The sequence below is a fragment of the Hydra vulgaris genome, chromosome 08 (genome assembly GCF_038396675.1).
Source record: "Hydra vulgaris chromosome 08, alternate assembly HydraT2T_AEP".
In the NCBI taxonomy this organism is placed as follows: Eukaryota; Metazoa; Cnidaria; class Hydrozoa; order Anthoathecata; family Hydridae; genus Hydra; species Hydra vulgaris.
In genome coordinates, this window is record NC_088927.1 from 39,809,663 (window position 1) to 39,824,337 (window position 14,675).

General features: G+C 28.2%; 1 protein-coding gene across 1 annotated transcript in view; it reads right to left on the minus strand.

Annotated features, from left to right (window-relative positions):
* The window catches only part of LOC101239069 (BAR/IMD domain-containing adapter protein 2-like 1), a 60,294-nt gene that overhangs the window by 31,494 nt on the left and 14,125 nt on the right, over window positions 1-14,675 (minus strand). The window contains exons 4-6 of the mRNA XM_065803692.1: window positions 1,599-1,732; window positions 1,246-1,290; window positions 1,047-1,142 (exon numbers count right to left, since the gene is read on the minus strand). Of these exons, the coding sequence (XP_065659764.1) occupies window positions 1,047-1,142; window positions 1,246-1,290; window positions 1,599-1,732 (275 nt within the window). The remainder of the gene's footprint in view (window positions 1-1,046; window positions 1,143-1,245; window positions 1,291-1,598; window positions 1,733-14,675) is intronic.

The window sequence follows — 14,675 nt, forward strand, 5'->3', positions numbered from 1 at the left end:
TAAATATATTTCATTATGTGCAAAAAAAAAAAAAAAAAAATCAAGAAATTAAGAGAAACAAAAAACAATAACAATAATAATAAAATTGTTAAAAAGATACAAATATTATCTAGTTGTTATTTTGAAGTTTAGAGTTTTTAAAATTAAAGTTAGTTTTTAAATTATAATTGTTTTTTTACTTTTGTACATATTAAACATTTGAACAGAAAATTTGAAGCTGGATATTTTACCAACTTCACAATAAGAGTCATGTTTCATCTTTTTATATTTGCATGTCAAAAAAATTTGTAGGTACTTTAATTTTTATTTTTTTATAATTTGATTTAAGAATCATGTTTTTAGACAACTTTTTTATAACATCAGAAACCTGTCGAAAAATAGTGTCTTGAAATACCCCAAAAATGTAGTAAAATGTAATGTATAAATGTTGTAATCATAAAAATTCAGTATCATTTTATTATGTAATACACATTTAAAGAGCAGTGAAGACATTTACTACTTTAAATACATAGTGCTACTGTATATACACAGAACTATTGCAGACATTGTTAAAAAACATGCATTACACTCAGCAATTTTACGGTAAGTAAAAACTTTTATTTTTTGGAATATTTAAATTATCTTTTGATATTGTTTATTTGATCTTTATTCAGAAAACATTAAGTCATAAAAAAAAGCATTTAACAGCAATTGTGATTTTTATTCATAGTATTTTAAGATAGTATTTTAAATATACTACATATTAAATACACACTGTTCACTATATAATGAAATACAACATAAACTAATTATTGCTTTCAAAAAACAAGGCAATAGTTAAAAAAAATTTATCACATTTTTGTCTTTTTTACAGAAAATTACAGAATATTATTTAAGAGCATATAAAGGTTTAATTCAATAATAAATGCTAAACTTAACTTTTTAATAAAATTTACCTTTATTTTCATTTGTAATTAAGAAATTAATTAAGAAGATAAAGATTCAGATTTGAGGTTACACATGAAAAAATCAACAACGAAAAAAAAAGAAAAAAAAGAAATGATTACCTGCCTTTCCTTTTCTTCATACTTTTGAGAAGGTCGTCTCTTTCTTAAACTTCTTCTGCGAACTTTTAACACTGAACTTCGAACCTTTTCAACAGCCTGAATTATAAATTTCCTTATTAAAAAAAGTAATTACTTATATCTCAAAATTATAAAAACAATTATTGGCAAAACAAGATTTTTATAAAAATGATAAAATTACTTCTGATTGTGCTTTATTAAGTTGACTGTAATTTTTATGAGTCGTCTGAAAAGAGAAAAAAAAGAAACATTAAAAGAATAGTAAAAAAAGTTTATTAATTATAATAAATTAATTATAATAAATTAATTATAATAAATTAATTATAATAAATTAATTATAATAAATTAATTATAATAAATTAATTATAATAAATAAATACAAAGTTTGCAAATGCAGTTTTCTATAACTTTATTTTGCCTAAAATTTATAATTTAAAAACAATTCTTAATAATACAAAAGAAATACTTTCACAAGAAATAATTTAATTTAATAGTTTTTTTACCAATAATCTGCAAATTCAAAACAATGTTTACCTTGACATTTCCTAATTGAATCTCCACTTTGCTTTCTAATGGAATAATAACCTCATTGATAAATACTTTAGCTAATTCTAACTTTATATTTTCAATCTCTTTAAAAGCATCAATTATATCAGATAAAACATCACCTAAAAATAAATAAAAATTTATGTTTTTCTTTCTTAGCACTCTTTTTAAAGCAGGTGTAACATGAATTTAAAGCAGGTGTAACATGAATGAAATTTTATTAAAGGTCTAAAAATTTTTTGCAAAAGTTTTAGTTTTTAGTTTAATTTTTTTTAAAGTTTTTAATTACCATTTTCTTACCTCTAGTTTTACCTGCTGCTATTCATTAATTCTCTAGCTCCATAAATATATTTTTATATAAACTGGTCCATAAAAAAATAGAAAATAAAAATTTATAAATACTATTTTGTATAAGTTTTTCTTAATGATTTTGTAAATTTTATTTAGTATATTAAATTTGATTCATTTAGATAAAAAATAACATACAAAATGTTTGCGACAACTGTGTACTTTTTCCCTGGACATTTTTTTATTGCTATTCTTGATAAGGTAATAATGATTACTTATAAAGTTTTAAGTTTAACCAATTCAATATCAAGATATTATTAAATACATTGTAATTCATTTTGTTTGCATGTCATTTTAGAAATTGCTTTGTAATAATCTATATAGTTTTTAAATTTTGTAAAGAGTTTTTAGAATATAGTAGAGCAATTTTAAATAAATTTCTTTTTCATTTATAAAAGCAAGTTATTGTTCCTGTAAAATAGATGGCAATATTATTCCTGTAAAATACAATGGTAAATACTAAAAAATTTTTTTCATAAATTTGCACATGAGTTTATTAATTAATATATTTATTAATTTATTTTGTTAATTTTAAATTATTTCAAATTATTATATATAGCATAATTTTATTTTATTTTAATAAATAATAATAAGGATAAATGTGGTAGTGGTGTAGTGGTAGAGCGCTTGCTTCATAAGCAAGAGGTTCTGAGTTCGATTCTCACCACGTCCCTAGTAGTACCGTGCTCAACTTGTTTCTCCGCGCAGCGGCCTTGTTCGTCAAGGTTTGTGTTTCAGAGTTATAGAGTTGAGAATTATTTCATGATGAGATTAAAGGTCAAAAAAAAGATACCCTTAAATTGAATTTTATAGTTTTTTTGAAAGATTAATTTGATAAAAATAACTTGTTAAACTTTTTTTTATTTCATTTCTTTTAAATAAATTTAAAAAAAATGAGCAAAAATACAAAAAAGATCCCCTTAAAAAAAAACATCAGAAAAACGCAGAAAACTTTAATCTATTGTATAAAATTTTGCAATTTTGACATAAAAAACTTGTTTAATAACTAGTTGCTTTATTTTAATAAATAACTTTTTGCATTAAAACCAACTAAATATTTTGCTTAATTACTTCTTTAATTGATACAATTAATTAAATTCTTAATTTTTCTCCTTTACTTCTTCTACAATTACTGAGTATTCTAAACTAAAAAAGAAAATGCTTAACTAAAAAAAATAGCTTTAACTCTGCAAAATAATATACTAATTGCGATAAATTGTCAAACTTGTATTAATTAAAATTTAAAACTGAATACAAATGGGCCAAAAGTGTCAGAGAACATCAAATGGTAAACTTTTGAAATTGTAAATCAAAAAAATATAGCAAAGTTAAAATAGGAAAAGTTGCGAGTGTTTCTGGACTTTGCATAAAGTGAAAACCTGGCAGCTGACATGTGACATTATCAACATTCATCATTCTGGTAGATCCTTGAAGCTTAGTGGCTGTGACAAAAGTAGCATATGAGCCTTACATTACAATAAGAAAAACTATTCTGCCAATCATGGATCAACGCATAATATAAAAATAGTTCAAAGAATTTGCATTCGGCAATAGAAGATTGGGAAAAAGTGATTTAAAGTCATGGCTCAAATTTTCAGGTCATAAACTGCAAAAAAAAAATTTACACAAAAAGATTTGCAACTGAAAAATATTGCCAACGCTAGTTACAGGAAAGATAAAAAGATGGTGGAGGTTCAGTAATATGAAGGGATGTTAACAAGGCCACAAAGAGGATGATACCATAAAGGGATGATACCACAAAAGGGATGATACCAAGATGGGGATAATACCAAAAAGGGGATTATACCACTAAGAGGATGATACCAAGATGGGGATGATACCCACAAAGGAGATGATACCACAAAGGGGATGATACCACAAAGGGGATGATACTAAGATGGTGGAGGTTTAGTAATATGAGGGGATGATACCAAGGCCACAAAGGCCTTGGTAAATATGAGCTATATGATGTCCAGATCAATCAAAATACCTACAAAAAAAAACACTAAAATGTTTGATTTCATTTGGCAACTGTAAGACAAAACCTAAAAAAAAATCTAACAGCAAGATAAAGCTCCAACACAATTGGTATAACACAAAAAAATTCAATTTGTTGAACCCTGTAATAATAAATATGTATATGTTTTTTGCATCGCTACTGTATATCTCTACTGAATATATACACCTTTTCCAAATACCCAAGTGGATATTAAATGTAAAATCACCAATATTTAGAAGTTTTGTTGTGAATTTCAATTTACTTTTATTTTTATTTTAAGTATGTATTTGTTTTTGGCACCACTAATAAATATCTTCACTGAATATATATAAATTTTCTAAATACCCAAGAGCATAATGAACAATATCATGGTAAGTTACAATTTAATAGCTAAGTTCAAAACACACCCACCACATTCCTTATGACACAATACAATATAAACTTTACAACCATTAATGTTAATTACGAACCCTATCAAAAATATTTAGTTACAGGTAATTAAAGATTGCAATGACTTTGAACTTTAGATTTCTTAACTTTATTATAGTTATTAAAAAAACTAATTTTAACCTCATATTTTTTATCAATTAAATCTATTTCAAAAACTGAATATTTTAAGTGAACTTAATAAAACAACTTTTTTCTAGATGCTAGCTGAAGGATGATCAAACTACACCTACTTCTTCTTTTTTTATAATTTTATTGTAGATATATTTATTTTTTGTAGGTCATCACAACAATTTTATTGAGTAGATTTCTTTTTAGATGCCAAAAATTTTTTGCTTCAATTCAAGCAAGATCGATGCAAAATCTAGAAGAAAAAAAATCCCAGTTATATATTTAGAAAACCTATAATAACAGAATACTGCCAATTTTCAGTAACACTTTTTTTGACTTGAGTAAAGCATTTGACACTTTAAGCCTTGGAATACTAATCAACAATCATAACAGTTCCAACTTTAAACCAGCAGAATTTGTGATGTGCTTAACAGTTATGGTGTTTGTGATACTGAACTCTGCTGGTTTAAAGATTACCTATTTAACAGATCTCAAACAATTTGTTTTTAAAATACAATATCTGAAACAGGAAAAGTTGTATGCGGTGTACCTCAAGGATCAATATTGACCCCTTTCCTTTTTTTTATTTACTTTAATGACCTTGTACCTTGTTTGAAACATTCAAAATCTATTATTAATGTTGACAACATAGTCATATACGTTCCTGGAAAAGATATATTTATTATAAAATTGCATCTTTCATCCGATATGAAAGAAATCTCAAAATGGTGTAAAAAATACAAGCTAATACTCAACTTTGGAGTCAGTAAAACGAAGACCTTACTGTTTGGTACAGAAAAATCTCTCTCAAGACAACCAAACACAATAAATGTTTCTTGCAACTTCAACTCAATAATTCACCTTGAGCTATAAATACCTTGGTATCAAAATAGACCTGACACTAAACATCAGGCTTGGACAGAAATGCCGTGCAATGGCACGCTGTAACTGACCACACTTTTTTTTTTTTTTCTTTACAATTTGACCACAGCTCTTTTGATGTTTGAACAATTTAAAAAATCGTTACGTTATGAATAACTTTTAATCGTTGATCTTTTCTTAAGTTTTCATTTTACACAAAAACTTTAAACAAAATACAAAATTAATTCTAACAATTATTTAAAATAAACGCGTTTTGTGTAAATTAACAAAAAATATCACATGTATTTTTTTGATAAATTTAAACATTTGAAACTATTTTTCCATGTCTTCTTAAATTCTTTCCAAAGATTATTTTTTTAAGTTAAGCTTTTAATTATGAATAAGTTAAACTAAATCATCCGATTGCAATTAAATGATTTAATTGCTTTATTATTTTTTTTTTTTCCTCTCTCTCTTTTTGTTTCTCTGTTTAAAAAGAATTGTTTAAAAGTTTTTTGTATCGTAGTCTTTTTAATACAGTAATTTTTAATCATTTCATGCTCTGATTAGTAAACAATTTACTAATCAGAGCATGAAATGATTAAAAATTACTATATTAAAAAGACTACCTTATTTTTTTAAACAATTTTTTATTTAAAAAATTGTTTAAAAAAATGTTTTTGTCTGCTAAAAGCAACAAGCTAGTGGCAGACAAAGACTACTTAAAAAAATGAGATATTTGCTAACACCAGTGTTGCTGCAAATTTGAAGACTGCAAATTTTCAATAACACTGTTTATGTGAAAGCTTTCACAATATTCAAAATTTTTGTGATCTTCAACAGCAAAATCTTTCTCTACTAAGCCACGTGATCTAAGCTCTTTGATGTTTTCTTCAAGCAATTCTTAAGGATCTTCTTCGCCATTTATACTTGCAAAAAATTAAAACAATCAACAGCTATTTAATCACATCAAATTTTCATTTCTCAAACAACAAAAAAGTAAATCTAGGGAAAATTTTATGCTTATCCTTAAACAGTATGCTGAAAGGTATCCAAAACTAACTTGCAGAGCAACATACCAATTGTAAGGGAACCACAAACAAAAATGAAATGCCCTGCACTGATCTCCATCAGTACCCATTGTCGAGGAATGGGTCACTGCATTACCGCTATTCATCACATAGACACGACCAGCCCAACAGCGGTCATCTTAACTACAATTTAGTAAATGTGGAGCAGGATGCATCAATCAAACCCAGTGGAGTAAATTCAAACAATCTCATCCAATTAAGAACTCATAAAAGAACTGATAGAAGGCAACTTATGATAACAACAAACTCAATGCACGTGGCATGTTTAAGACAACAAAAATAAGTTTTTAAAACATGTTTTATAGACTCAAATTGAATTTTTGAACATAGCTTATATTTTATACAAGCTCAAACTTTATATTCTTCACTTTTTTATTTCTTTAGTACTAGCTTTGTTATCACAAATTGGTAGGTTTATTTTAATATTATAATTGAAATGATTACACATATTAATAATAAAATGATATTAGCAGATAGTCTGCAACCAGTATAACAGAACAACTGTTAGTCTGCAACCAGTAAAATAATTTTGCAATTTTCTTTATAAATAAAAGTTTAAATACTCTCTGTACAATAATTTAGAAAAGCTCAAAGATATTTTAAATTTGTTATAAGTTGAAAACATATCCCAGTTTTAATAGAAGATTTTCACTCAATTTGTCTTGTGTAAAGTCATTTTTCATAAATCCAAGAATTTTAGTTACAGTAAGAAGCTTAACTTTCCTAATTTTTTGTCAATAAATACTTTCTATCTTATAACTACTTTGATTTTTTTTGAATTTAATTCAAGTATTAATTGCAACTCGCCTACAGGTAAACATTTATCAGCAAAGCAAAGAACAATTCTTTAATTTAAATGAAAGTGATTTTTTTAATAACCGCAGCCTCTGTTTTGGATTAAACTTTGAATACTGTACTATACAAGTAATAACATGATTTTTCAAAATTTAGCTCAGAGCTTTAATAATCTGTGAAGCATCAAGGTACCTCGAGGTTCTATTCTTGGTCATTTTTTGTTTCTTAGTTACATTAATGATCTTCCTGACAACTTTACATCTAAAGTGGCTCTATTTGCTGATGACTCAACTTAATACCTGGAGTATTAAGTTGATGAAAAGTCTTCTACATATACAATCATATATACAATCAATTGCTAAATTAGCATCAGGTAAGGTTGCTTCTCTTTATTGTGCATGGCATTACCTTACTCCTGATTCCATTCTCTACCTCTACAAACAAGGAAAGATTAGCCTCATTTGACCATGCAAATGAGTGGAATATTTCAGATAATGTAAGATTGCTTGTTTTCGACAGTAACTCTGGGTAACTCTGGGTATAAAAGTGGAGCTTGTGTTCGACTTTGCTGTTCAGCAAAAAGTTATTGGCTTGTCAACATTAGATATACAAAGTTCTGTTTAGAAAAATTGTTTGGTGCAACATCGGGTCCTAAAATCAAATATTTATTTAATTTAGAGATTCAATTTGGCCTAATAATAACACAGAAGCTGGTTTTATGACCCTAAAATTCACAGAAAGTAGTTTAAAAATCCATGCAAAACAATCTCTATAGTCAATGAAGAGAATACTTTTTAACAAAAAAAGAAAAAATTTGCTACCTTGTGCTGACTATTGGGAATGTGCTAAACTGATGGTGATACTTTTAATGTGTTGAAAATTAGCTCTGCTCGTCCATTGGGGTCGATGTAGTTTATAATGATCGTGGGTTTTCCAACTTTTCTTATTCTTACCAACATTACAAAATTAACATCACTTATTGTTTCAAAATCTGGGTTCAGTCTTAAAATTAGTGCAACTGCATAAAACTTTTACTGAGTTGCTTTCAGTAAATCAGTTATTTAAATTGGACAGGGGTCAAAACATCATTGAATGATCTAAAATTTTGTAAACATCTATACTTTGCCAAAAGGAACAAAAAGGCAGTGCACTCAGACCCATCCTCTTTATACTCTTCATACTTGATATAAATGATATATTTGACTGTAATACTGAGCTATAAAAATTTGTTGATGACATCCTTACATACATTGTTGGAGATCTAGCCCATTCAACCCTACCACAGGAAATTTGCGACAAAGTAAATAACTGGTGCATCAAAAACAAAATGTTATTAAACATAACAAAATGCAAAATCATGAGCATACCTAGTAACAAACTTGACACACGCCTACCACCAATTGTTTCCATCAATTCCCTCAACAAATCTCTTCAATATGTAACATCATATAAATACCTAGGATTGGATTTAAATATAGAAATAAATACCGACCAACAATGGCAGCACATCAAGCCCAAATTATAAGTCTTTAAAAACTAGGCTTTCATAGCGAAATACTAGTAGCAATATATCAAAACATTGGACTTAGTCAATTAATCTATAGTACACCGCTACTGTGTGCAAGCAGTATCAAAATAAAGCATGAAATACAGCAAATACATCTAAAAACGCTAAAATCTGTAGACATTAGTCTAAAAATTGCGAGAACAAAATATAACATCGAAAATACTGATAAATACATTGACAATATATGTATAAAAGTCCTAAAACAAATTCTACGAAAACCAAATCATTCGGTACACATAGACAAAAAATAATTCTAAAATAACAACAATACAAAATATTAAGTTCAGGATCAAGATAGCCACTTCAAATACAACATACAAAAATAGTTTTACCCAACAAACATTCCGTCTTATAAGAGATGGGAAGCATAACTTGTACACTAGTTAATCAAAGCAACTGCAAACTTAACTACCATAGTCATATACCATTATCATACCATAGCATGGTTTAAAGTTGTAAGGGCTGTATAAACATGTTTTGACGCTTATTTACAGTCCTGTTGTGTAGCATTAAAAATTGTATGGTATATCAATAATTGAGAACTTTGATAATGTTATAGTGCATTTTTATAACATAATATACATGGTTAATAATTATTTATACTTTTTTTCTTACATCATTGATTGTGTTGTTTTATTTGTTGTTTTTAAGCATCGGATTTTTTGTTAAAACTGTCACAGTTTCGACCTTCATGTCAAAATAAAAAATAAAAATGTTTGTAAACCTTTAAAAAAAAACTATGAAAATCAGCATATAAAAACATCAACATGTGCTAAATACACACACCTAATGATTTTTCTTTTTACCAAGTCATTTGCTACATGAAGTCTGACAAAGTTGTTTTGTTCAGAAGTGGTAAATAAGCATTACAACCGCCACGCTACTTAGAGTGAATTTTTGAAAAAAGTTAAAGACTTTAGTGCTGTAACTTTTACATACTAAATTATATGATAGTATTTCACATTTCTAGAAACTTTCAAGTCTTTTCCATTTTCGGTTTATTTTTAACAGCTTCAAGAATGCCAAACTTAAGTCAGGTCAGGTTATCCTGCTACTGGTAGCATACTGACTTGTAGGCTACGCTTTTTTAAGTAAAAACTAGGAGAAGCCAACTCCAACTTAAAACAGCTCCTGCCTTAGGGCTCTTGGTTGAGTAAAGGCTAGAGATGGTGTCTCGATAAAAATACTCATCTTGGGCAGATGTTAAATGTATCCAGCTACTGTTTTGTAGAAGGCCTCCTAAGCAAAGACATAAGGGGTAAACAGTTTCTATCTGTTGACCAGCTTTGAACCCCTTCTTTATCTATTAGGCTGGCGCTGATGTATTTATAATACATTGTTTCCAGTTTAGAATGTTGAATGCTGATCTTCTAGACTCAATGTATGGGTTTTGCTTGTGTCTCTGTTTTTATGACAAGGCAACTCATTTAATTATTTCTTAATGAGAGTAAAGCTCTAAAATTCAGTTTTATGGTTCTGAGGCCGGCTGGTAATCAGGTGTCCCGAACTCTGTGGTAGCTCTCAGAGAGGCTGATTCCATCAACAGCTGTAAAATATCAGAGTACTAACAGTGCCATGTTGCGCATGGATGATGTCTCTGTTCATACTTTTGGTAGGGATTGTCGGGGCCACGTTTGGAGCCCTTTGTTACGACTTAGGGTTTATTAATAGTAATGAGGTAATTTCTTGGACTATTACATAGTGTACTGAGTTCTACCAGTGCTTTGAGTCAAGTTCTTTAACAAATTTAAAAATGACTAAGTACCAAAAACTATAAAACACAAAAAACCATAGTCATTACCATGCTCTCTGAACCTATCATTCACTAATATCTTTGGTCTTTGAAGTAACTTTTTTTCTGTTGAGTTTTATCACTTGCAAAGTTCATCAGACTGACTTGCTCTTTGTGAGACTAATTTGAGTTGGGCTCTCTCATCTTGTGATCTTGGTGTTAATGGTTATCTTCCTTCAATTCATAAAGACTCCAATAGTCACATGCTTGACCTGGGGATCTAGATTTGTAAAAATTTACCAATTTGTTGGGAAACTAGATTTGGATCCACCAATTACTCTTTTTTTTGCTTTCGTTTAGCACCACTTCACTCTATCACCTTTATCTTTGTTTTTTATCGCTCTCCTTCACCTCAAGACTGCACTCTTTTCCATGTTATTTCTGATCAAATTGACCAAGCCCTCTCTCTTTATCCATCACCCAATATTGCTAATTTTGGTGACTTTAATGGTCATCAAACTGAATGGCTTAGCTCTAGTGTCAGTGACTCTGCAGGCATTAAGGCATACGACTTTTGCCTTTCTCAATCTCTCACTCAAATAGTCAACTTTCCAACTTGCTTTACTGACAACCCGAATCATTTACCTTCTCTACTCGACTAATGTCTTATTTCTGATCCTAGTCAGTGCTCAGTTTCTCCACATTCATTCTTTATTCATCCTTAATCACACTTTGAACTCTCTAAAACTATTATCTCATTCTTCTTCATCATCTAAATTCCCCTATCAATGTACCTCTTACAACTACCTCAAAGCTGACTGAGACTCTTTCCATAATTTTTTTTGTGACAGCCCTTGGGTAAAAATCTTTCCTCTTCCTTCTTTTCTTTGTTGCATATAAACAATCTTATTGTTGCATGTTTTTGAATGATACACATCTCTTCACATTCAGATTTCATATACCTATTAAACCGTTCAGTGTATTTTCTAAGTAAGCCGCACATATATATATATATATACATAGTTTTTAGGCTTCAATAGGCCATGCCATCTATACATTTTTCACATACCCTTAATTGATTCATATTACCTTTCTATTCCTGTTCGTTTTTTATTCGAAATCTTTTAGCACTTTTTTAGATATCTGCTCCTTTTTAACATTTGTCCTTTCTTTTTGGTCTACTATGTTATTGGTGAGCAATTGAACTTGTCATTTTGAAAAGGATACAAGTGTATTTATTAGAACTTTTCAAAATCAACAAAAGAATGATTTTTATTAAAATAATGTCTACCCTGCTCGAGAAATTAAATATAGGAGCAGATAAATAAAGAATTTATATAACTTATGTAGTTTTTATTTTTTATTAAAAAAAACATAAATCATACAGAAATTTTTAATTTAAATTTATAAACTAACTGTTAAAAGTTTTGGACTCGTGTCCTTTTCAAAATGACAGCTTCAATTGTTAATAATAACAATTAAGAATTGTTTAGCAATTATTGATAATAATTACTAATAATTGTTTACATATATTTCACCAATAATGTAGTAGACCAAAAGGTAGGATTTGAACCACGGTCATTCTAAGTACAAAATTAATGCCTAATACATTCAAATAACCATCAATTAATTAATATAATTATATATAGTAGGCAAAAAAATAAATGGCACAAGCATTTTTTTTAAGTTTTTTTTTTTAACATATCCATTTTCTCATGTTTTTTTAAAACTGTAAAAAATGTAAATGTACATCAAAGAGTACTACTATTATGAAGATTTTATATGTATTTGTGCATGATTTTACCAAAGGATTGTTTTTAAAAACATTGAAAGCACACAGGTGTTATATTGGAAGCAAAAAAATAAATGGCACAAAAACTTTATTTAGTATTTTTTTGAATTTTTGTGGGAAAAAAAAAAAATTTTTGGTAAGTTTAAGTCTAAAATTATATTTACATATGTAACACATAAGATGCGTTCATATGTAGCATATAAAATATATTTGTAACACGCAAGTTTTGATTAATTAAATAAAATTGATTAATTTATAGCAACATGCGCATTGTAAAACGACATTGGACGATTTCTCAAAGAAACTTAGTTGTGGATCTGATATATCAGGAAGACCCCGTAAAAAAAAACATCTGCTGCTATTGATAGAAACATTATTTTACAAGTGAAGAAAAACAGATTTGAGGCTGCTCAAAAGATTGCAGACAAAGTTAAAAATGACCACAAAATCATAATTTCAGTTCACACTATCCGAAATAGAATTAGAGAGCAAGATTTTCATGGTAGAGTATGTCGCAAAAAAAATATTTGACTCTAAGACATATGAAACAAAGATTATTATTTGCAAAAAAGTATGCCGACAAGACTATTAAGTACTGGAAGAAAGTAATTTGGAGTGAATCCAAAATTAACTAATCCAAATTTAATGAATAAAATGAATCCAAATTTAACCTGATCTCTTTGGATGGACAGCAAAAGTCTGATGAAAACAAGGTGAGGCATACAAATTGAGTTGTATGAGAGGAACAGTAAAACACGGTGGTGGAAATGTCATGGTGTGGGGATCAATGGCTTGGTGAGGAGCTGGCAAACTGACTTTAATTGAACCAACTATGAATGCCAGTTCGTATATAGACATTTTAAAGCAAAATTTAAAACCCTCTGCTCATAAATTTAGAATTGGAAATAACTTCGTTTTTCAACAGGACAATGGCCCAAAACATAATGCCATAGCAACAAAGGAATTTTTTTGAAAAAATAATATTAATGTGATGGAATGGCCTGCCCAGTCCCCCGACCTTAACCTGATTGAGCATTTGTGGTACATTCTAGAACGGATAATTGGAGATCGAGCTTATAGAAGACAAAATTATCTAAAAGCAGCAATAGTCGAAGCATGGGAGAAAATCACTCCAGAAGAAACCAAATCTCTTGTGAAATCGATGCTTCGACATCTGCAAGCAGTTATTCTGGCAAAGGGTGGCCCTACTAAATATTGATACACTAAATTTTTTGTCTAAATACTAATTTTTTTTGTCTAATTTTGGAATTTTTCTTATTTGTGTCATTATTTTTTTTGCGAGAAAATATTTGATCAATATAAGTTGATTTTTATACATCATATGAACTTATATTTGACAATTTTTGAATAGGATGCTTCAATATAATGCTATTTTCAAATAATTCATAGTTATTCCCCTTAAAAACAAAAATCAACTACCATTTTTTAATCATTTCATACAATTTTTTTCAAAAACAAGTTTGTGCCACTTATTTTTTTGCTTACTGTAATAAAAAAGTCATACATAAAAGTATATGCAAGCATTTCATAGACGTATTGATATAGGGACAATATATACTTGTTACAATAAAATTATACAAATATATATTACATACATATAGCAATTTGCATTTTCCTCTTTAAAAAAACAAAACAAATAAAATATAGGAAAACCATTCTTTTTAATGTCAACTTTTTTTTTTGCTTTGCCTTATCTAATTTTGTTGCTGAAAATAACAACCACTCTAAAGAAACAAAAATAAAGACAGTACATAAATTATTTAAAATATTAATTTTTTTTTTTTTCTGTTTAAATTTATTTTAATTTGCTATTTTGTTAGTTTTGCTTTCTTTATAACAATAAATATAAAACTTGCAAACGACCTAGATCAAGTCGTCTAAAACAAAATACTCATGCATGGACAAAGGTTAAACCCTGAATGATTGGAAGTAAAGTTGGATGAGAAAGATTAATAAAAGAGGTGGAGATATAAGATATGAATCACAGTAGTATGTGATTCATATCGAGGATTGAAATTGCTTGACCAGACAATAAAGAATTACAGCAAGTAAAATAAAAAGTATTTATCAATAAGATGAAGTTTAGTTTTAAGCCAGGAAACAACAGATGTAATACATATTGTAAAGCAAGTTCAAAAAAGGTTTTGAAAAAAAAAAGATCTGCAATGACACTTGTGGACCTTGAAAATGCTTTTAATAGAGTAATAATAGAGGTAATGTGATGGGTTTTGAGTTAATTTAATAAAAAAAAACTACAAAAACTCAACTTTATTGACTAAAAAATAAGAATGAGAATAAAAA